This window comes from Cyrtonyx montezumae, unplaced genomic scaffold, assembly GCF_038088225.1.
Source record: "Cyrtonyx montezumae isolate F1298 unplaced genomic scaffold, pur_monq_1.0 scaffold_111, whole genome shotgun sequence".
Taxonomy (NCBI): domain Eukaryota; kingdom Metazoa; phylum Chordata; class Aves; order Galliformes; family Odontophoridae; genus Cyrtonyx; species Cyrtonyx montezumae.
The window spans coordinates 14,365-34,147 of record NW_027071839.1 but is presented as its reverse complement, the minus strand read 5'-3'; the positions used below and the strand labels follow the sequence as shown (position 1 = coordinate 34,147).

At 58.2% G+C, this 19,783-nt stretch overlaps 1 protein-coding gene across 4 annotated transcripts; it reads right to left on the bottom strand.

Annotated features, from left to right (window-relative positions):
- Positions 1 to 206: 206 nt before the first annotated feature.
- On the bottom strand, positions 207 to 19,681 carry PAK4 (p21 (RAC1) activated kinase 4). 4 transcript variants are annotated; one of them, XM_065729862.1, is made up of 9 exons: positions 19,609 to 19,681; positions 5,936 to 6,159; positions 3,736 to 4,338; positions 2,814 to 3,254; positions 2,281 to 2,414; positions 2,085 to 2,211; positions 1,244 to 1,369; positions 1,021 to 1,155; positions 207 to 940 (listed from the first exon to the last, which is right to left on the bottom strand). In XM_065729862.1, the coding sequence occupies exons 2-9, from the start codon at positions 6,137 to 6,139 to the stop codon at positions 785 to 787; spliced, it is 1,926 nt and encodes a 641-aa protein (XP_065585934.1). In that variant the 5' UTR covers positions 6,140 to 6,159; positions 19,609 to 19,681; the 3' UTR covers positions 207 to 784. The 4 variants fall into 4 exon arrangements, with proteins under 4 accessions (XP_065585934.1, XP_065585935.1, XP_065585936.1 ...); XM_065729863.1 differs by lacking the exon at positions 19,609 to 19,681 and adding an exon at positions 12,216 to 12,577; XM_065729864.1 differs by lacking the exon at positions 19,609 to 19,681 and adding an exon at positions 7,873 to 7,910.
- Between the last annotated feature and the right edge of the window lie 102 nt (positions 19,682 to 19,783).

Genomic DNA, 19,783 nt, shown 5'->3' with positions numbered 1-19,783 from the left:
CGTGCCCCTGACCCCACACAGCTCTGAGCGCAGCCAATAAAGCCTTGAGGATGTGCAGCTCCTGCCTTGCCGCTACTTTATTCGGGGGAGGCAGCAGCAGCTTTAGGGCCATCTCAGGCAGGTCCCCATACCCACTACCCCGCGGTACCTCCTCTGCCCCACAAACAGCCACCGCCCTCCCCAAAAACCACAGCGTGACACGGCGCTCTCCAAAAGGACACGTGTAATCTCCAGGGGGCCCCATTCGGGCCCTGGGGCACTCCAGCACTGTGGCATTACAAAACGACAATATAAATAGCTTTGTTAAAAAACAAAACAGAAACAAAACAAGTGTTGGGAAGGGGGACCCAGATCAGTAGTGTGGCCGTGGGGCTGTAGTGTTGGGGTGGGGGGAACACATCCCTCCTGCAGAGTGCAGGCAGTGGCCTGCCACTCGGGCCAGAGGATAGAAAAAGATTTGAGAGAAAAAAAAAAAGGGGGGGGGGGGGGGGGCACTGAGCTGAGATGCCCCAAAAGGATCCCAGGGCGGTGATAACATCAGATCCAGAGCAGTCAGGAAAAGCCCCCGATCCCAAGCCTCTGAGGGGAAGGAGTAGGGACAGGGCCAGTGCCATCGCGTGGCCACGCTGCCGTCCCCTGCCCGCTTCCCTCTTCCCTGCACGCTCCCGACTCAGTAGTACGGTGTAGGGGGTCAGGCCCCCCCCAGTGCCCCCACAGTAGCGGCACAGTAACAAATCCAGTTAGAGGCGATGGCGAGGACGGCAGTGGGGCAGCTGCCGGCCCCTCACCGCATGCGGTTCTGGCGCATGAGGGGCACGATGCAGGAGGGGGGGCCCGCCTTGCCCAGGAAAGGGTGCTTCAAGAGTTCGTTGGCGGTGGCCCGCTGCACTGGGTCCCGCACCAGCATGCGGTCCAGGAAGCCCTTGAGCGAGGGGGAGACCTAAAGGACAGAACAGAGGGGCGTCAGGGGGGGCTCCGAGCGCAGCCGTCCAATTCCAGCTGCCCAGCCCCCCCCTTTACCTTGTGCACATTTTTGAGTTTGGGGGGCAGATTGTCTCGGATCATTTTCATGGCCTTTAACGGCGGCTCGTTAAAATATGGCGGCTCCCCATCGACCATCTCGATCACCATCACACCCAGGGACCAGATATCCACCTGCAGAAGGGAGCGGGGACATCTGTGGGGTTCGCTCGTGGGTGACACCCCTCCGCGGCCCCACAGCTCCCCTGTGCTGCGGGCTCACCTCCGGGCCGTAGGGCAAGCGAGAGATGAGCTCCGGTGCCATCCAGTACGGGGTCCCCACCAGCGACTTCCGCCGCGGCACCTCCTTGTTCACTTGGGCGCAAAACCCAAAATCAGAGAGTTTCACCTGGAGGCCGGAGAAGGCGGCTCATGAGAACGCTCGCTGCCCGTGGCCAGGGTTCAGCTGGACGGATGCTCGGTTCTCAGGGCCGCTAAGGTTCTGCGCTGCTTTCCAGGATCAACCCTGTCCTGGGAGGTGTTCCAGGTGTCCCACAACCCCAGTCCTACTGCACGTGCTTCTTCTTGCAGAACATCGGGTTGCAGATCCATCTCAAAGAGCCTAAAAGCTCCTCGGGCTCTTGTGTAATCAAAATGATGAAATCCTAGAATGATTGGGTTGGGTGGGACCCCAAAGCATCCCCAGCCCCAACCCGTGCTGTGAGCTGCATGCTACCCTATGAGCTCAGGCTGCCCAGGACGCCACCCCCAGCCTCGGGCCCCCACAGCTTCTCTAGTGTTTTCTGGTCGCTTTGCTCTGGCACCTGCAGGGAACCAACAGAACTCCAGACAAGGATCTGGGGCTCAGAGAAGCCCCTGGTCAAGGCTCAAAGCCCAGCACTGGGGCCTCTCTGAGGAGGCACGGTGCCGCACATGTGCTAAACCCAATGTAAGCACCACTCTGGTGGTGTCTGCCACTCAGCAGAGCCCATCCAGACTTCTAATGAGACCCTGCTGCAGCCAGGGCAGGGGAGCAGGAGTAGCTGCAGGGTGGGGACGTGGGTCTGGTGCCACTTGTCCCTTCCTGCCCTGCAGGGGGCCCACACTGTGGCAATGACACTTACTCTGCCGTCGTGCGTCAGCAGGATGGAGTCACTCTTGATGTCGCGGTGGATGACGCCCTGCGCGTGCAGCACGGACAGTGCCTTCAGCACCGCCAGGCAGACGGCCGCAATCTGCTCCTCGTTCATCCTGCGGGAGGGAGAGGGTCAGGGGCAGGAGGCCAGAGGGCCGGGAGGGGTGGGGGCCCCAGGCACGTACCGGGTGTGCGTTACGATATCGGTCAGCGCGCCGCCCTCCAGGAACTCCATCACCACCCACAGCTCGTCGCCCACCAGGTAGCTGTTGTACATCTCCACCACGTTCTCGTGCTGGTAGTCCCGCATGATCACCACCTGTGGGCAGAGGGTGGTGGGCTCAGTGGTGCCCATCTCCTGGGGATGGGTTTGTTGAGGCCGGTAGTGAAGGCACCATCCCCAGCGCTGTTCAAGAAGCGTTTAGAGGAGGTGCTAAGGGATTTGATTTAGTAGTTCAGTGGGTAGAGATGGTGATAGGAGGATGGTTGGACTAGATGATCCTGTAGGTCCTTTCCCACCTAATGAACCTATGAAGGGCAGTTGTAATTGGCCTTCTCTGCAACAGCAAGAAGAGCCACGGGGAGGAAACAAAGCTCCCAGTGCAAAACTCCATGAACGGCAGCAGCCCCAGCTCCCAGTCCCAAAGCAGCTGCATCTGACACCCAGCATCAGGTGCTGGCTGGGCCCCCTGCACGCTCCCTGCCCCGCTGCCCATACCTCATTGAAGAGCAGCTCACGCCGCTGCTGCTTGCGCAGGTCCATCTTCTTGACGGCCACCAGCTTGCCGCTGCTCTTCACGGTGGCGATGCAGACGATGCCGGTGGAGCCCTCCCCGATCTTGATGAAGTTGTCCAGATAGGTGCGGGGGTCTCCTGGATCCACCACCATCTGCAGAGCTGCCCGGAACTGCTCGTGGGAGACGCGCTGGGGCTCACGCTGGGGCGAGCGGGGCTGCTGAGGGCCGACAGCGGGTGGGGGGGGGCCGGGCTGCGGCGGGCGGGCCAGGTGGGGCTCGGAGGCGTGTGGGGTGAGGCTGGTGGGGGGCTCGGGGACCTTGGAGCGGGGTGGGCCGGGGGGCTGGGCTCGGGAGGAGCTGGCGCTGCTGCTCACTGGCCCGTTGGGTGCTGTCTCCTGCGGTCGGCCTGGCCGGGGCTCAGCCTGCAAAAGAGGGAGAAGGCTGTTAGAGCCACGAGGGATAGCGTGGGATGCTGCTGCTGGCCCCAAAGTACCGACACCGCTGCATCCAGGCGTAGCAGGGCTGGACAGTGCCAGAGAAATAAACTGCACCAGATGGGTTTGAAGGAGCAAGGACAGTGAGGAATGGGGATAGATGACCACAGGCGGCTGCTTCAGAGACCAAAGAGGAAAGAGGACAGCGCGAGGAGCCGAGGCGCAGCCCCAGGGAGGAAAGCACGGAACAGATGCAGCCCCTGCGGCACGCAGCACTGGTGGTCTTCAACACAGTCTTAATTGAAGCGAAGAAGCCCGATAGCTGGCGCTGGCTTAGGAAGCGGAGCAGAGGCTGCTGTTGTAGGAGGTGGAGGCCAGGCAGCGTGAGGAGAGCTCCCCGGGTCGGGGGGGAGGAGAGATCTCTGCTAAGCGGAGTGGCTCAGAGCAGGGGGAGCGGAGGAGCCTTTACCTGTGCGCCTGCACCCCGGACGGGGTCAGTCTCAGCCCGCGGGTAGGTATTAAAGGGCCGTCCCGTCTGCTGGGCTGTCTTCATCACCCCTTCGGACACGGGGATGTTGGGAGTCCGGATATTGGGCCCGGAGAGCGGGCGCTTGTCGCGGGGGGACTGTGGGCTGCTTTCGCTGCCGTAGGTGGATTTGGGCCGCTTGTCACAGGGCTCAGGGCGCTCCCGCCGCACCACACGCTCATCCCGCTCACTGCAGTCCCTGTCGGAGGGGCCGTCCCGCTCGGGGGGCCTGGGGTACTCGGGAGGGGGCGGGCGGCCGCCAGCTCTGGGGCCGGGCTCCTGTCCTCGGGGCCGCTGTGGGTCCCGCTCGCGGGGTCGCTCCTTGCCCCGGTCGGGCTCGCCACGGGGTGCGGGGCAGCTCTTCTCCTTGCTGCGGCCGGTGTCCTCGGAGAGGCCGTTCTCCTGGCAGAGCTGGTCACGCCGGGGCGGGAAGGGGGGGCTGTCCCTGCGCAGAGAATTGGAACGGGACACGGACATGTTCTCAAACTCATCCAGCAGCCAGGTCAGGGAGCCGTCCTTGGCGGCTTTGGTGCCCCGTACGATGGTCTTTGCGCAGGACGTGAGACGAGAGGCAGACAGGAACACGGAACACAAACAGGACAAAAGAAAAAACAAACAAAAATGAAGGAAAATAAAAATAAAAATGAAATGCGTGGTGGTGACGTGGGCAGGGGGCGGCTCACACAGACGGGACGAGGGGAGGGATGGGATCTCTGCCGACTGCCATGGACACTACCTCAGTCTATTCAATCACCACACGACGAGCAGAGCGCCGTTAGTAGGAGGTGGCTCCATCAGGTCCACACTCAGACGGGGATGCTGGAAGCCAGGAAGAAGGCATCTCTGGCATTCCCCACAGCCTCAGGGGTCTGCCCATGCTGTCCTGAGCCCCTCCAGGAGGTAGGAAACAGAGCTGCGCTGGGGAGCGGACCTGCCTGTCTCTCTCCTCCCATATGGGCCAAAGCCAGGCCGAGCCCTGTGAGCAGGAGCTCATGGGGAAGGGTCCTGGGGGGCTGCTGCTGGCACTGGCTCTGCCTCGAGGCTTGCGGCACTTGGCCAGGACCCAGAGTGCAGGGGGCTTTGTTTGGCCACAAATGTAATCATCAGGAACCACGCAGCGGCAGCAGATTTCACTCCCAGCAGAAGCCTGGCTGGGTGCCAACACAGCAAAGCTCCTGCTGGGGCACTGCTCCTCTGTTATGAGGCTCAAGCTTCACCACCATCTAGAGGGAAGGCAGAAGGGTAGCAAGAGGGTTACTACACTGCCTGGGCTTTGCACCACCTCCAAGGTCTGCAGGAAGGTTGTGCACACCTTTTCTCCACAATTCCTGGTGCCCAGCAGCACTAGACTGTCCAGTGCGCTGCATGTCCGCAAGCTCTTCACCTTCTGGAAGCCATCGGCTCCTCAGCCCCAACAACAAGGCTTCACAGCCCATTCCCTCCCCTGGGACTGACCTTTGAGCTCGCACTGAATGAGACCAAGCAGAGGAGACTGCTTCCAGGACCATCTGCACAGCAAAAGCCCTCACACAGAGAGCACTGTGCCCTAACTCTCCTTCTGTAGCTTAAGCCATCAGGATTTCTTTCTGCCTCATGCCAAAGTCCATCTACACAAGGGGGTGGGCACAGGACAGCCCCAGTATTGTCAGCACCTATTCTGGTCACCAACAGAGAGCAGCCAGGTAGAGCAGAAGGAGCGGTGGCAGGGACCTAGGGAGGGAGAAGGCAGAGGAACACCAGCGCCAGGGCACACAGACGGTGTGGGTTTCCTCAGCCGAGGCAAGCAGACGAGCCAGACTTCAAATGATGACGTAACGGTGGCGTGGGGAAACAGGCAGAGGAAGAGGATGGGATGGGAAGGGACAGGCACCGCTCTGGTTTGTGTTTTCTCCTAGGATTTTTTTTTTTTCCAGTGTCCAGGAGAATGCAGCAGGGTGAGGAAGAGGAGAAGCTCTGCTCCACACCTATCTTCCTCCCATGTGGGCTGGAGTACATGAAAAAGCACACTGAAAGGCTTCAGGATCCTAACAGTCACCTTACCTGCTCCGTGGCACTCCGAGGAGAGGGCACCAACACCTCCCAAAATGGTGGATCAGCCCCCAGCCCTCACCTGGTCCCCTCAGCACGCTGCAGAGCCGCTTACCTTCTGCGAGCCGTGCTGGATGGCTGTGATACACACGGGGTCCACCAGGGGCTTGGGCCGCTTGGCAGACTCCTCGATGATGCCCTGCCATTGCCGCGGCAGCCCCGTGAATTTCTGCTCCTGCTGGTCGTAGCCGGTGTGGACACGGTGCTCGAAGTTGGAGGGCGCGGAGATCTCGATGCGTTTCTTCTTCTTGCTGAACATGGTTAGAGCGGCTAGAAGACCTGCGGGGACAAAGAGAGGACACAGTGAGGTCTGGAGGAGGACAGAGGCGGTGGGGGCCGTCAAACGTGCATCCCTTCTTTGGGAGCTGAGCACGCTCTCTGGGAAAAGCACTGCTTGCCAAAAAGGAAACACCTCGACCCAGCACAGCCCCCCAGCTCCCAGCCTTGCTGTGCTGCTCCCTCTGTCAGTTGCTCATCCCCCATTTTTGCTGTTGCTGGTTTTTATTTCGAGCTGCATTTGGATCCCCTAGACGAAAAGCCATGAGGAGCTTCTCCTGCCTCCCAGCTGAGCTCAGCCTGCTCTGTCTCTCCTCTCTCTCAGAAAGTGGATGCGATGGCACAGCAGCAATCACAACCAGGGCAGCTGAGGGCTCTGTGCAACACAGGAGGAACAGTGGCTTCAGCCTCAGCCACGTCCCTGTCACTGCGTGGCCAGATGATGGACTCAGCTCCTCCTCCCACTGCCAGCACTGCTCCTCTGTGATGCAAACTGAGGGCTCCTGTCCTCTGCTGAGCTAGAGAGCATTGGTTTGGCCACATCTTCTCCTCCAGCCCCAGCCCAACCTCCTCTCTGTGTCACTCCAGTGCCAGGCAATTTGCACCTGGGCTGCTCTGCATCCAGGACATTTGCTTTCCAAACCCTGCTCTTGCAGGCATCTTGCTGTTGTTGCAGTGCCTTCCCTCCTCTCCCTTGGCTCAACCTGCTTTGATGTACTGCTCCTAAATTTAAAACCATAGCAAAAGCCTCCCACAATTACAAGCTGGAGTTTTCTACAGACCTCAAAGAGCAAAGCGACGAGCAGCCTGGCAGCGACTGTGAGCCCAGCAGCCCTGGGACACCCAGGCAATGGCCATGAGTCCCTGAGCTGCCCCACATTATCAATTTCTCCACAGCTGAACGAGCCTCATGCCCGCCAGTATCCCACCCCACTCTCCTTCATTCTCCAGCTACAAAGAGTAGCAGAGCGTGCTCTGATGCTACCCAAACATTCTAAAGCAGCTCTCTATCCCATGCCAGTGCCCATCCCATGGGCACAGAGCTCAGGGCACAACGTGGAGCTCCAAGAAGGGGCAAGCCTGTGCAGAGCCAGGGCTCGAGCCTCACGTTGGCCACCAGCCCGTGGCTTTGGCCAGCTTCCCTGGCTCTACTCTGCCCACACACACGAGCTTTCGCCCTTCCTCTGGGAGCCAGTGCTGCTTCTTGGAGACACCGTTGCTGCGGAGTCGTTGAGGACCGCGGCTGTGAGCTGGGGGAGTTCCCCAGGCAGCATCTCAGGACAGGAGCTGGGAAAACTTCTAAGCAAAACAGGTTGGCCTGCAAAGAGCTGGGCACACAGGTGCTCGGCCCTAGCAGGAAAACTGTTTGCTCAGGCATTTAAACATCTGCCAAGGCTGCTGAAACTAAACTTAGCAACATGGCCAGCATGGCCTCGGTACCAAATTCAAGCCCTGACACAGTTGCATGGTTCCCCTCTGCAGAGCTGTGCTCAGCCAAGAGTCCAAGTGGGCACCACTCAGCTACAACCTGTGCTGCTCACCGATCTCAGCGCCTCTTCATCTCATTTCTGAATGCCGCAGGGAGAACTGCTTTCTATTTTACTTTAAAAAGCTATCAGCAACAGCAGCCTGCAAGAGAGCTCCAAGAAGTGCTGCTCGTTCCTGGTGCAGTGCTTTTGAGGGAGACCAGCCTCAGCTGAATGCATTGCACAGTACCCTGGTTTGAAGGCAGCCACAGAGAGGAGCCCAGACACTGTATGGTTGGTCCATGGCTCCAAAGCGAGCACTACAGATGTAGCACAGATGGGACAAGGAGCTGACAAACCAGCAGCAACTGCAGAAGGACTCATCCCACAGTACGTGGCAGGAATGTGCTTGAAGGGCAGGAAATGCTGCTGCCCTCAGTAGCACCGAGGAAGAGAGTGCAGATTCCTCCTCAGAAACTAGAGTTGTGCAGCGGTGATGGACGAGCATCGCCCCACGAGAGCCATGCTCAGCGCCTGTAAGGTAAATAACTCCCAATGATGGTACTCCACAAGGAGATAGTATAGAGGATGGTATATTTTAAGTAGTTCTATATAAACAGTATACAGATAATACAAAAGAGAAGATGGCTCACCTTTACGATGACAAGGCGCGCAGGGGACTCCACGTGGGAGGGATCTCCAAGAAGAGATCCTTCCCTGGTGGTGGTCAGCCCTTAAATGGGGTTTGGGAGAGGTGGAACCAGGCTCCACCCCTTCCACTCACACAGGTACATCACCTTCACCTGTGCCCCCATGGCTGACTCGGTACTCACCTCAGGCGACCAATCAGTGGTTCAGGCCGTGATTCAGCAGTTCCCATACAGCGCCGTGCCCACCAAACCCTGCGGCTGCCACTGGGCACAGTGGGGTCCGTGATCTGCCCCGTGAAGGACTGGGGGAGATGGCCACCTCTGTGGGGCAGCAGGGACCCGGCCCGGAGGAAAGCACAGAACAAAGCTACAGAGGAAGCCTGGCTCCAAGGCGGACCCCAGAGCCATTTCTCCTCGTGTAAACATCACAGGTCTGCACAATGGGGGCTTGTTTACAGCAGCAGAACGCCCGCATCCTTCCAGGCTCAGAGGTACAGTGTTGATGCTGCTCAGTGGGAGCTCAGAGCGCTGGCAAGGCTTTCCCAAAATCAACAATTCCATGGCGAGCCGCGGCAGACTGCACACTGGATGGGTGCAGGTTGGTGGCTCAGAGCAAGCCCTCGGTGCCAACCTGGTGCTGGGGGAAGGAGGGCAGCTCCTGCTGCCAGGATCTGCTGTCAGTGAGGTGCAGCGCTGGCTGCACACCCAGCACCCTGACACCGCAGTTGGATGTTTCTAGCGTCCTGGCTTGCCCAAAACCACTCGAGTGAAGAGGTTGGCATTTTCATTGTAGAAGCAACTTGGGTTTTAGCACATCAAAGAGGAAAAAGTGCTCAGAAGATCTGGGAAGGTGAGGGACGGCAGGGTACGGCCTGCTGGCCGCTGCTGGCTCGCTGTCAGACGGTGGGGATGAGCCCTCAGACTGCAGCACGTCGCATCCAGCCCTGACATCTCACCAGAGGAAAAACCAGTTTTGTTTGTTTGTCAGCAAAAGCAGCCGGCTGGAGGAAGCACACCCCTCCCACGCAGGATCTGGACACGGAGGCAGCACAGTAAAACAAACACAGGCAGCCTGGCATTTCAGGCCCCGCTTTACGCTTAGTTTATTTAACCCTCTTGTTTCTCAAGCTGAGGGAGCAACGCCATCCCACGCTGACCCAACCAGCCCTGCCTCTGCCACTTTCACTGCCTGCTGGTGCGGCTGCGGCCTTTTCCTCCCACTTGAGTCTCCGGATTCAGCTTCCTTCACGCCGCTCAGTGCGAAACTTAGTGGCTCCAGAGACAATCTCTTCCTGCAGGCAGGAAATCCCAGCCCCGACCGCCCGCCTCGCTGCAGCACTGCACCAGCACTCCCTCCTCACTCAGCCCGGGCTACTCCTTCCCAGATCCTGCTTCTACAAATTCTAGTAACCCCTCCGCACCTGGGGGAGGGGGAAGGCCTCCACCCCAGCCCATCCTTGCACAAACTGGGGTACTGGTACCCCCTGTTTCACTCCTCCAGAGGCCGCTGCACCCTGAGCTGACACAGCTGTGCTCTGCGTGTTTGCCAGCACCGTGGGGCCAGATCCTGAACCACGCCAAGCATTCCTCAGGGGCAGGCAGCTGGGCGTGAGCTGTGCTGCAAACAAACCTCCCCGTCAGGCTCCCTCGGCTGTGCCTGTTACCTTGACAAAGCTTTATCCCAGCAGGCGAGGCTGATCGAAGCTCGAATGGCTGCACACAGCTTCAGCCTGGATTGCTGAGCGAGGGAAACTTCACCCTACAGCCGCTGCTGCCTGGAGTCACCAGGGTGTGCATCCAGGGGCGTGTGCGTGCCCGCTTTGTTCTGGTTCCCCCTCGCTGCCACCTGCATGCATCACGCCGGCTTTCCGAGGATGTCACAGCATCTTCCTTTGATCCTCAGAGCACCTACTCCAAAATTCCACCCTGGAAAGCTTCCTGAGCACTGACTCCTTCCGCATGAAAGCCCCCACAGAGGAACCTGCAGTGCCACGGGTAGAAATCCCATGTCTGGATGATTTGGAGGCAAAGGGCACTTCTCCGGGTGGTCACTGCCAGGCTCCAGGCAGAGGGAAAGCGATCACAGCTGGAGGGTTCTTATCTACCTGCACACAGGGGGTGTGAGCAGCAGAGCACCTCGGGACGCTGCTACTTAAGCCGACCAACCTCCAAACTGAGCCTGATGTCATGGAAATCTTTCTGGATTGGCAGCAAAACAGCAGCACAAAGAGGCACGGCTGCAGCCAGGACCCTCACTGTTATCCCCTCCCCTTAGACAAACACATCAGCAGTGTTTCGGCCAGCCACGGGGATGGGGAAGGGTTAAAAATCCGCCCCTCCTGGAGCTCCTCGCATTCCTCAGCCCTGTCCAAACCCAGGTCACATTCCCTTTATCTCAGCTTTGTTTAATTAGTCAGCCATTAACGAACACTTCTGGCAGCCAGGAGTAAACTAAAATAGAGCAGAATATTCCCCACTGCTGGCAAGCTCCCCAGACTTACGCTATCAAGGGCTGGGAGCTCACTCTCACCTTTCAAAAGTGAAAAAATAGGGAAAGAAAGCTTGAGAAGGAGTCTACAAGCACTGATTTCCCCCAGCACGGCACGCTGCGTGCACTCACCTCTTCTCTAAGCGCTCTGTAACTCTGCAAGGAGTTTCTGCCCCGCGCAACTTGTAGGACTGCGCACACGGAGCGTCAGCGAGAGCCTCCGTGTGGGCACAGCTCCACTTCTGAGATCTCCTCTGAGCTGAGTATGCTCCAAACGGATCTCATCACGCAGAGACAAATCTGAAAGCAGCGGCGCTCAGGACCAGTACCGGCCGCCCCGCAGGGATGCCTTATGGGGGCTCAACCAGCCCCACGCTGCTGACCTCACCGTGCAGGCACCCGGGGACGCCCTACCGCCCTGTGCTTCCCTAGGATCGTTTTGCTCACCACCAGCTGGGAAGCATTAACCAGCACGGAGCCCTTCCCCTCCACAACCTGTGCACCAGGTGCAGCAGAGCAGGAAGTCTGCTCCAAAGGGATATTCGTTTCGTAAAGTCCTATTCCGGCGCAGCACAGATGTGGGTCTCAACTTCACCCCCACCTCGGTCCAGGAGGAATGACTCCCCTTTCCTATGGGCTTAAACCTAGAAGCCTGAGGCTCTCCCTCCCATATGAACACCAAGACCAGGGCAGAGAGAGTCCCCTGCTCTCCTCCGCCAGAACTGAGCTTGCTGCCTCCAAAAGCCAGCTCAGCAGAGTGAAGGGCAAACAACCTGCTCCAGCAGCAAGACGGAGAGTGCCCCACTGCTCTGCATATTTCCAGTACAGTCAGCTTCGCCCAGGCTTGAAAAGCAAAGAAACTTCCCCCAAGCAGCCTCCCCTCTGTGCTCGCCCCCTGCCAAACTCTGCCTGAAACTCACTCACAGAATATAACAGCAAGGCTCCGCATTACTCACCAACACCATCCTGCTTCCTCCAAGCCAGAGGGGGAAGAAGAAAGGAAAACTGCAGCAGGAGGAACTCTGAGTGGGGCAGGAGGGGCTGAGGAACGCCAGCACAGAACAGCAGTTTGGGGCCAACAGCCACAGCCGCTGTGCTCCTGCTCCTGACTCCACAAACTTCCCTCTGGAGCCAGGCAGGGCTGGGACACGGCATCCTGAGCCCCGGGGATGGGGTGAGAGGGGCAGGTGGGCTCTCACCCTGCTCTTCTTGCATGCCACGATGGAGTTTGGGCTGGCACAGGGACAGATGGGCTTTGCTCCCCTCCATCACCAGCATGGACCTGCATGAGCAGCACACCGAGTGGCATGGGAACAGGGGGCAAAGCTGTACCAAGCCCCATGCTGCTTCCTGGCTCCACGAGCCTTGCTCCAAGGTTAGCCTCCCAAAGAACAGTTCCTCCCGGCTCCGTGCACCTCCCTGCGGGCGCCCACCTCCATTCCGTGCTGCCATTACCATTTTCTGGGGCTGGAAGTGGCTCTGGCGCTGCGTTCTCCCACGCTGCGAGGATCCGTTGGCAAGTGAGGACGGAGGGAAGGAGGAGAGGATCTGTGATCGGCAGCTGCGAGGCTCGCAGGGGTTAACAGCGAAGCTTGTAAGAAGTGGAGCAGGAGTAGAGGAGATTTGAGCCGGGAGCCAATGAGGCAGCAACATTTGAAACAAAGCAGCCAGTCAAGTGCCCCGGCCGTGGAAACAGGGAAGGACAGACAGGGGAAGGTGGAAAGCCCGTGGCCTTTCCGGAGCGTCCCTGCTCGTGCGGGTGTTCCTTACACCGCTTCCAGGTCCCTCACCCATCCTGAAAGCAGGGGCTCTGTCTGGACAGAAGTGCTGACTCCTCTCCTGCAAGTTCCACCGGCAGCAAGAGCTCTGGTTAAGGAACAGCAGCCCCAAAACCTGCTGGGGGGACACCGGGACCTTCATCCGGACTCCAGAGCTCATCCTAGGGCTATACAGCTCACCTAAGGGCAAGGATCATGGCTCAAAGCTCTGCCTCTTCATCTGATTTCCATACAGCCCTGCGCATTTGAGCAGCGTGCTGTGTCCCAAGGAGAAAAACGTGATGTGGGTGATCCCATGCGGTGGGCGCAGCCTCCATCCCACCTTCTCCAAGAAGGAATTGTCCCTGAGCAGATCCCAAGCTCTCAGTGCGAGGATCTCCAGCTGGAAATCAAAGCTTTGGTGTCAGGGTGCACATTTCCCTTCTCTCATTTCTTCTGTGTTTGCTCAGAGGAAACACCCTTGAATTGGCCCAATTAGCTGGCACGTCTTGCTAATGAACTTCCCCCCCCAGCAGCCTCCATGAGCAACCTGGCACAGTGCAGGGGCAGCTTGAGCTCTGCTGCACCAGAGCGAAGGCAGCAAGTGGCAAGTAGGACAGGGAGAGCCAAGCACAGGGCAGCAGTGAGCCCCGCTCCATCCAGCACAGCCCAACAGCATCTCCAAGAGGTCTGCGCGGCTCCATTCTTATTTAAATGCCTTTTACAAGCAGGGAGGGGAAAAGAAAAGGAAGAAAAGCGCGGTTGTGAGGGTTAATCACCTAGCAGGGCTTACAACTAGATTGCTCACTTCCCATTTGTCCTCATTTTCCTCTTCCTTGTTCTTTTTCAGAATATTCATGGATCAAAATATCTACAGCAGCCTTGCTATGCTGCTAATTGGCGCTCGGAAGCTTTCCAGGAATCACATGGGAAAGATGTGGAAAAAAACCTCAGCAGATGAGCACAAACCTCTCCCACCATTTGCCCCCCGCTCACACCTCTGTCCCTCATCCTGGCCTGCTCGGTGCACTGCAGCACTCGGGAACTGGGGCCAGGCAGTGCCCGGTGCAAACCCTCCAGTTTTTGCCAAGCGCACCCACCATGTCACCGCTGTAAAGACAGCCCCACATCACCCACGTGGGGGCATTTCCACCTGGTGCACCTGAGCCCTCCTAAAGCAAACGGCACGGGGCTGTATTTCAGCACTCGCAGCTTCTTGTTTTATCTTTTTGGAAAAGGGAAGAACAGCAGTGGAGAGTTGGGCACAACGCTGACGCAGAGTGAGCTTGAGCCATCGTGTCTCTCCCAAACTAAGAGGCAAAACCCATTCGTCCTTCTGGAGAGCTGTTTCTCTGATACACAACAAGCAGCAGCCTCAACACCTCCAACTTTCAGTCATCAAAAGCTGCTGCAACTTCAGAAATCCACCAGCTGTGCTGCTCAGCTGCTGAGAGCACAAAGAGCCCCCAGCATCAATTTCGGAGTCTTGTGAAACGCGCTAATTAATTCATAGAAAGATAAAAGCACATCAAAGGAAGCTCTACCCCTGTATCTTTCCGAATTTTCACAGAATTAGACAAATCATCTCCTGCCAATCCTTGCCTTGCAGACAAACCCAGTGTACCCTGAGCATGCACCAGTACCACCCAACGAACCCCAACACATCCCAGCAGCGCTATTCCCAGAGCACAGCCCCGATGATGTCCTGCCACTCTGCTTCCCTCCTGCTGCACACAGCCAAGCTTCAGAGTGAAAAGATATCACCTCTTACAGCCTTCACCCACCCCAGACTGTGTAATGCACGCTGCAGGCTCAGCCCTGCTGCTGCATTTTATTTGGCAGTACAGCTCTCGTGTGGTTTTAGGCTCTGGGAGCCCTCAGCCACAGCTTTGAGCTCACGCACCCTGATGGCAGCTCGGCATGCAGCGCAACCAGGAGGGATCCTGGCCCCGGGGCCCGTCCCAGCCACACCACGGAACTGGAAACAGCATTTCCTCGACAGCACCGTGCCCTCCACACATGGGACGTGAGCCCTGCCTCGCTGCAGCCATGAAAGCAGCCGTACAGACACACCTGTATGGAGCCGGGGTGGGGGGGCCCTCCCAGGGCCGCGGGATGTCACGGTCGCCAGGTGCTTGTCATGCTGACACAGCGGGAGCACGGCACGGAGGCACTGAGCGTGCTCAGCTGCAGGCAGGGCGGTGGAACTGGCCGGGCTGGCTTTGCACAACCTTCAAAGAGCGGAGAGATGTCCCGCTGCCAGGCTGGGCAGGGCCACGCGGTGCCGGAGGGCTCCTGGACGAGGAACCCCGGGAGGGGTCTGGGGACCCAAAGGACGGATTCGGCCCGATTTGAAACAGACCCAGCGTCCCTGGGCAGGTAAAAAAGTCAAAGTGCAGTGCTGGAACTGCGCGGTGTGGGCAACGCAGCTGAGGGATGGGATGCCATCCAGCGGGGCTGGGAGAACCGCACGAGGTCTCACACCTGGGTCGTGGCAACCTCACTGTCAGCACTACCTGAGGACGAAGGGATGCAGCGCAGAAAGGGACCAGAGGTGCTGCTGGATGTCAAGATTCAGTCTGGATGTAGGGAGAAGCTCTTTATGCCAAGTGTGGTGAAGCACTGGGACTGGTTGCCCAGAGACGTGGTGGGTGCCCATCCCAGGAGGCAGAGGGGAGCTTTTCCCCAGGTTATTTTGTGTCTGCACGAAATGTTTTTCTACTAGCACCACTGCCATCAGCGGAGCGAGAGTTAAACCAGGAAGATGCTGCAGGCACACCATGAAAAATCAAAATATTGTTTCAGAGCTGTACAAACACGAAGCTGTGCTGTTTTCCAACAGCGCTTGATGCTCTGCAGAGCAACACCAAAGCAATGCTGCACGAATCCCAGGCATCAGTGCACGCAAATCATTCTCCCATCAGCAGACAACCCCAGCAGATCACCCACGCTCCCCTCAACCTGCAGGAACGCCCTGAGCTGCATTGCCACGGTGCCCCACAGCCGCTGGACTGGGTTGAGCCACTCCAAACTCCGGTGAGCCGTGCTGCCAGCAGTCTCTGCCAGGCTCTTCCAGAAAGTTCAGGCTTCCAGTGAGAAATTCACTTCCATTTTCCCTTTTTGCACCCACGCAGCAGCCCGTGGGGCTGCCCAGTGATGACTCAGTGCTGAAGGCCTTCACTCAGGTTTCTGGGAATCTATTCCTGGTTCTCCCGCTCTGCTTTGTGAGGAGGAGCACCACCTCGGCACGCCAGTGTCTGCTACAGCACAGCAGTGTGACGCTGGCCTCTCTGGGAGGGGGCTGAGTGCCACGAGCTCTGAGGTCCTCAGAGAAGCACTGAAGAACCACAGAATCGCAGCACGGCGTGGGCTGGAAGCGACCTTAAGGATCATCGTGGAAAGGATGCGTCCTTCGGGCTCAAAAAGACAGCGAGAAGAAACAGCAGAGGTGAGTGGATCTGCAGCACCCTCAGCGTGTTCTGCCCAAACAGAAACGTGGCGTGCCATGGGCACACACAGCTCTGGGGAGAGGACCCCACAACCACAGTCCCACTCGTCTCAGCTCAGGGAAAATGCCATCTGAGTACCTCACTGCACTGCCTGCTGGCGTGTAACACGCGCTCCCTTGCTCCCTTTGGGTGCTAGCACTGACACTGCCTTATCCCTACAGCTCCATGGACCCGTGCAGTCGGACAGGGCACGGCCACACACTGCCCAGGAGCACTTCCCAACCTCAGTCCCCACGGAACGACGTCTCACGCAAAGGGGCTGCAGATACCTTTTGTGCCTTGAAGCATGAGCTCCAATTACCCTTATCTCGGTTTCCAGAGATACAAGCAGGAGCATTGCAGACCTAATTTCTCTCTCCCAAGCAGAACTGACTGCATATACACAGAACACATCTCAGCAGCAGCTCCCTCTGCTCCACTGACTGCAGGGCTTCCTCGGCATCCTCCAGAGCGGGCACAGAGATGCCTGCCTGCTCCGTGGGCTCCCACGAGCCTCTCACCGAGCTGGAGGCTGCTTCACCACTCCTCTCTCATTCTCTCTCTCATTGGGAGCGCTCTGGTGTCAGATGAACTGCTGTGGGAAGGGCGAGAGGATAACAGCCTAGGGCAGCAGAAAGCATTCATGCAGAAACCGAACGCGGAGGCGAGCAGAGCGCGTGCTGCTGGGGGCACAGAGCCCCTTGCAGGCAGGGTCAGACAACGCTTCTCCATGGAGCAGTGCTGCCTGGCATCAGCAATCCTCCAGCAGAACCCAGACCCAAAAGTAGCAGGATCCCCACCTGCCACGCAGCCTGCACAGAGCGAGTGCTTTTAGCCAGAAGGATGCCATTTCAGCACTAGAACCTGCTCACACACACCCCTTCCGGGCTCTCCGTTCAGGCAGTATGAATGGTTTAATCACATCACGCAGGCATCTTTTTGGAACAGGAAGCATGAATACACCCACAACTTACCCGCTCCCAGCGGGGGTTGCCCAACCCCTCCAGCAGGTTGGACAAACAAGTTCTGTGCTGCACCAAAGATCCCTTCGGTCAGGGGCGGAGGAGCCGCACGCAATCCACCCCCACTGCCTTTATTCCGAGCGCTCAGCAAAGCACTGAGCGACCAGAGCTGTGCAAGGCTCCTCGTCCTCTGCAGCACAGGGTGCACCGTGAAAGAACAGCAAACGCAGCCCTGCCCCAGGGCACAGTGACAAAACCCAACGGCGTTCCCCATTACACCACAATTCCTGTTGTTTCTACAGCCATCACCTCGTTGTTGGCACCCATTCTATTAAAAGCAGACACTCACAGCAGCAACAAAAGGATGACAACACAGGGCACGGAAAAGCCACACGAGGAAAAGCCACGCAGGGACATCGTGTGCCCCCTGGAAGCCACGCAAAGCTTCAGATGAGCAACAGGGGCCAACGAAGCCCAGTCCTTCTCACTTGTGCACAACCTGCGCTGCTGTCCCAGCAGCCCTGCAGGGGTAGGACTCGTAATGATGATTTTAATGTAATGTGGCAGTGGATTGTATTCCCGAGTGCCTTGTGGCCTTAAGGACCACTGATGAAGCTGTGGGAGATGCTCGGCACAGTGCCTGGCAGCACTGCCCCAGTCCTACACCAGAAAAAGGAGGAGTGACCCCAGAGGCAAGAACATTTTAGTGTGGGAAGTATTTGTCTTAGGTAGGAGAAGGAAAGAAAAAATAAAATGAGAGAAAATCCACAATCTCAGTGCCACACCCGGGGCCTCCTCTTACAATTAATGAGACCAAAACACCTCAGCCCCCTCCATCTTCTCATCACCTTCCTGCTCTCCCCAAGCCCGAGCTGTGCTGCCAGAGGACAAAGCCCCATGCACTGTCTGCAGGGGTGCATGGACAGCAGGAGGAGGGATGGACACGGCCCCAGCCCAGGTAACAGGCTGACAGAGGTCAGTCTATGCTGCAGAGAGTGATTACCATTTGGTGCACCGTGCCAGCTGGGAAGGCTGCTCTGAAATGTGAGCTGCACCTGTGCCAGACAGAGCTCCCTCTGAAACCCCAAACCAGCACAGCTCCATCCAGAGGCACACGGTGAGGCCTCCTCCTCCTCCCTTCCTCTATCAGCCTCAGGAGAAATCACTTTGTATTAAATAAAATCGGTGTGGGTGTAATTAGGCTGCATGGAAGCCACCAAACATCCCTGGGATTTCTGCTGGGACTCTCGGGGCTGTGTCCTTTGTCCTCCATCCCGCTCGTAACACAGCACAAGTTGAATCCCATGGGGGTACCCAACACCGACGCCTGCTATCTCCATTTTACTTTGCTAACTTCAGTCAGGACAAAAACAGGCTCCTGGCTATGTACATCAAAGGAATAAACAGAGAGAAAAGCAAAGTTCCCCAGGGCTGCATCAGACCAGCAGAGCAGTGACAACAGCCAGCAGGTCACGGTGCACACAGAATTGCTGTGTTCGGCAGCACTCAATCAGCCACAGAAAGCTCCGTCCACGTGGAGCACACCTCCCAACGGGACGTAAAGTTACACCTCCTTCCTTCCACCCCGCTCTCCCCCTCTGCCAGGTACATAAGCTAGCAGCAAACCCTGGAAACCTCAGCTGCCATTCTGGTTAATTACCTTCATTTGGGAAAAGTTGGGGTGCAGCACTGTGTACCCAGGTCGCTCGCAGGTAACATCCACTAAAGACAACCGCACGGCGCTGGCCTCACGCAGCCCCACTGCACATTCCACGAACCAGGAATTCACACACAGCTCCTGCAAAGCCTCCCTCAACCTGCCCAGGGGACCACTAATGCATCCCACGGGTTTATCTCTGAAGCAGAAAGAAGGAAACTTCCTTAAAAGGCGGCCAGGATCAGCTGGCATTCGCGCTGGCAGCGAACAGTGAAACCTTTGGCTACCGCTCCAACTTTGTTTGGGGCTTTATCTGAGCTTCCTCCACCCCCCCCAGCCCTGCATCTCCCCTAACACCGGGCCTCCAACCTGCAGCTGTTTACAGTGTGCTGCCAGAATCTGCGGCCCCACAGCCCAGCCAGAAAAACACAGCTCAGTTACAAGGAAAACACAATGAAAAAGCAATCCTAGCTCTTTCCAGCAGACAGAGCACTACGAGCGATGGAAACATGAAAAACAAAGCACAGAGTGCTTAACTCCAGCAGCTGAACGAACATGAGGGCATTGGATTTACGCAAACCAGCGACTTCGGGATCCGAGAGCGGTGTAAGGGGATTCTGCTCTCACTCTATTCCCGCCGGGACAAAATAAAGAGAAATCGCGCTGCGAGAGAGGGGAAAGCAGCTCCGCCGAGGAGCTCCGCGCCCAACGCTCCTCCGCCCCGACCTCACAACCCCCACAGCGACCGCACTCCTCCAATCTCCCACCCCCACTTTCACACGCCGCGCGGGGAAGGGGCGGACACGCGAGGCCCCGGAACTCCCCCGCGCAGCACAGGCCGCCCCAGCGGCACTGCCCCCACTCCCCACCGTTCTCCACCCCAGGAGGCGCCAATCCTTCACAGCACCTCCGCCCGAAGACCTTCGGCCACGCAGCCCCATCGCTCCCCGGCCCCTCCCGCTCCCCACGGCCCCACTCGCTCACCCACTCTCGCCGGACGCACCGCCGCTCTCACTCAGCCGCCGCCGCTGCCGCCGCCATGTTGGAAGGGCGCCGCGCTGGGCCCCGCTCCGCCCCCGTTCTCTTGACAACAAGCCCGGCCCCCCGATGCCACCGGTCCCGCCGAGCACCCGTACGAGGGCTGGCACACGAGAGAGCT

Bases quoted from the DNA above. Each gene is read 5' to 3' on its own strand.
- PAK4 (XM_065729862.1), bottom strand. From the start codon at position 6,139: ATGTTCAGCAAGAAGAAGAAACGCATCGAGATCTCCGCGCCCTCCAAC. The intron at 1,370-2,084 runs GTAAGTGTCATT...TCCGGCCTCCAG, and splicing joins TGCTGACGCACGACGGCAGA to GTGAAACTCTCTGATTTTGG. The intron at 941-1,020 runs GTAAAGGGGGGG...TCTGTCCTTTAG, and splicing joins AACTCAAAAATGTGCACAAG to GTCTCCCCCTCGCTCAAGGG.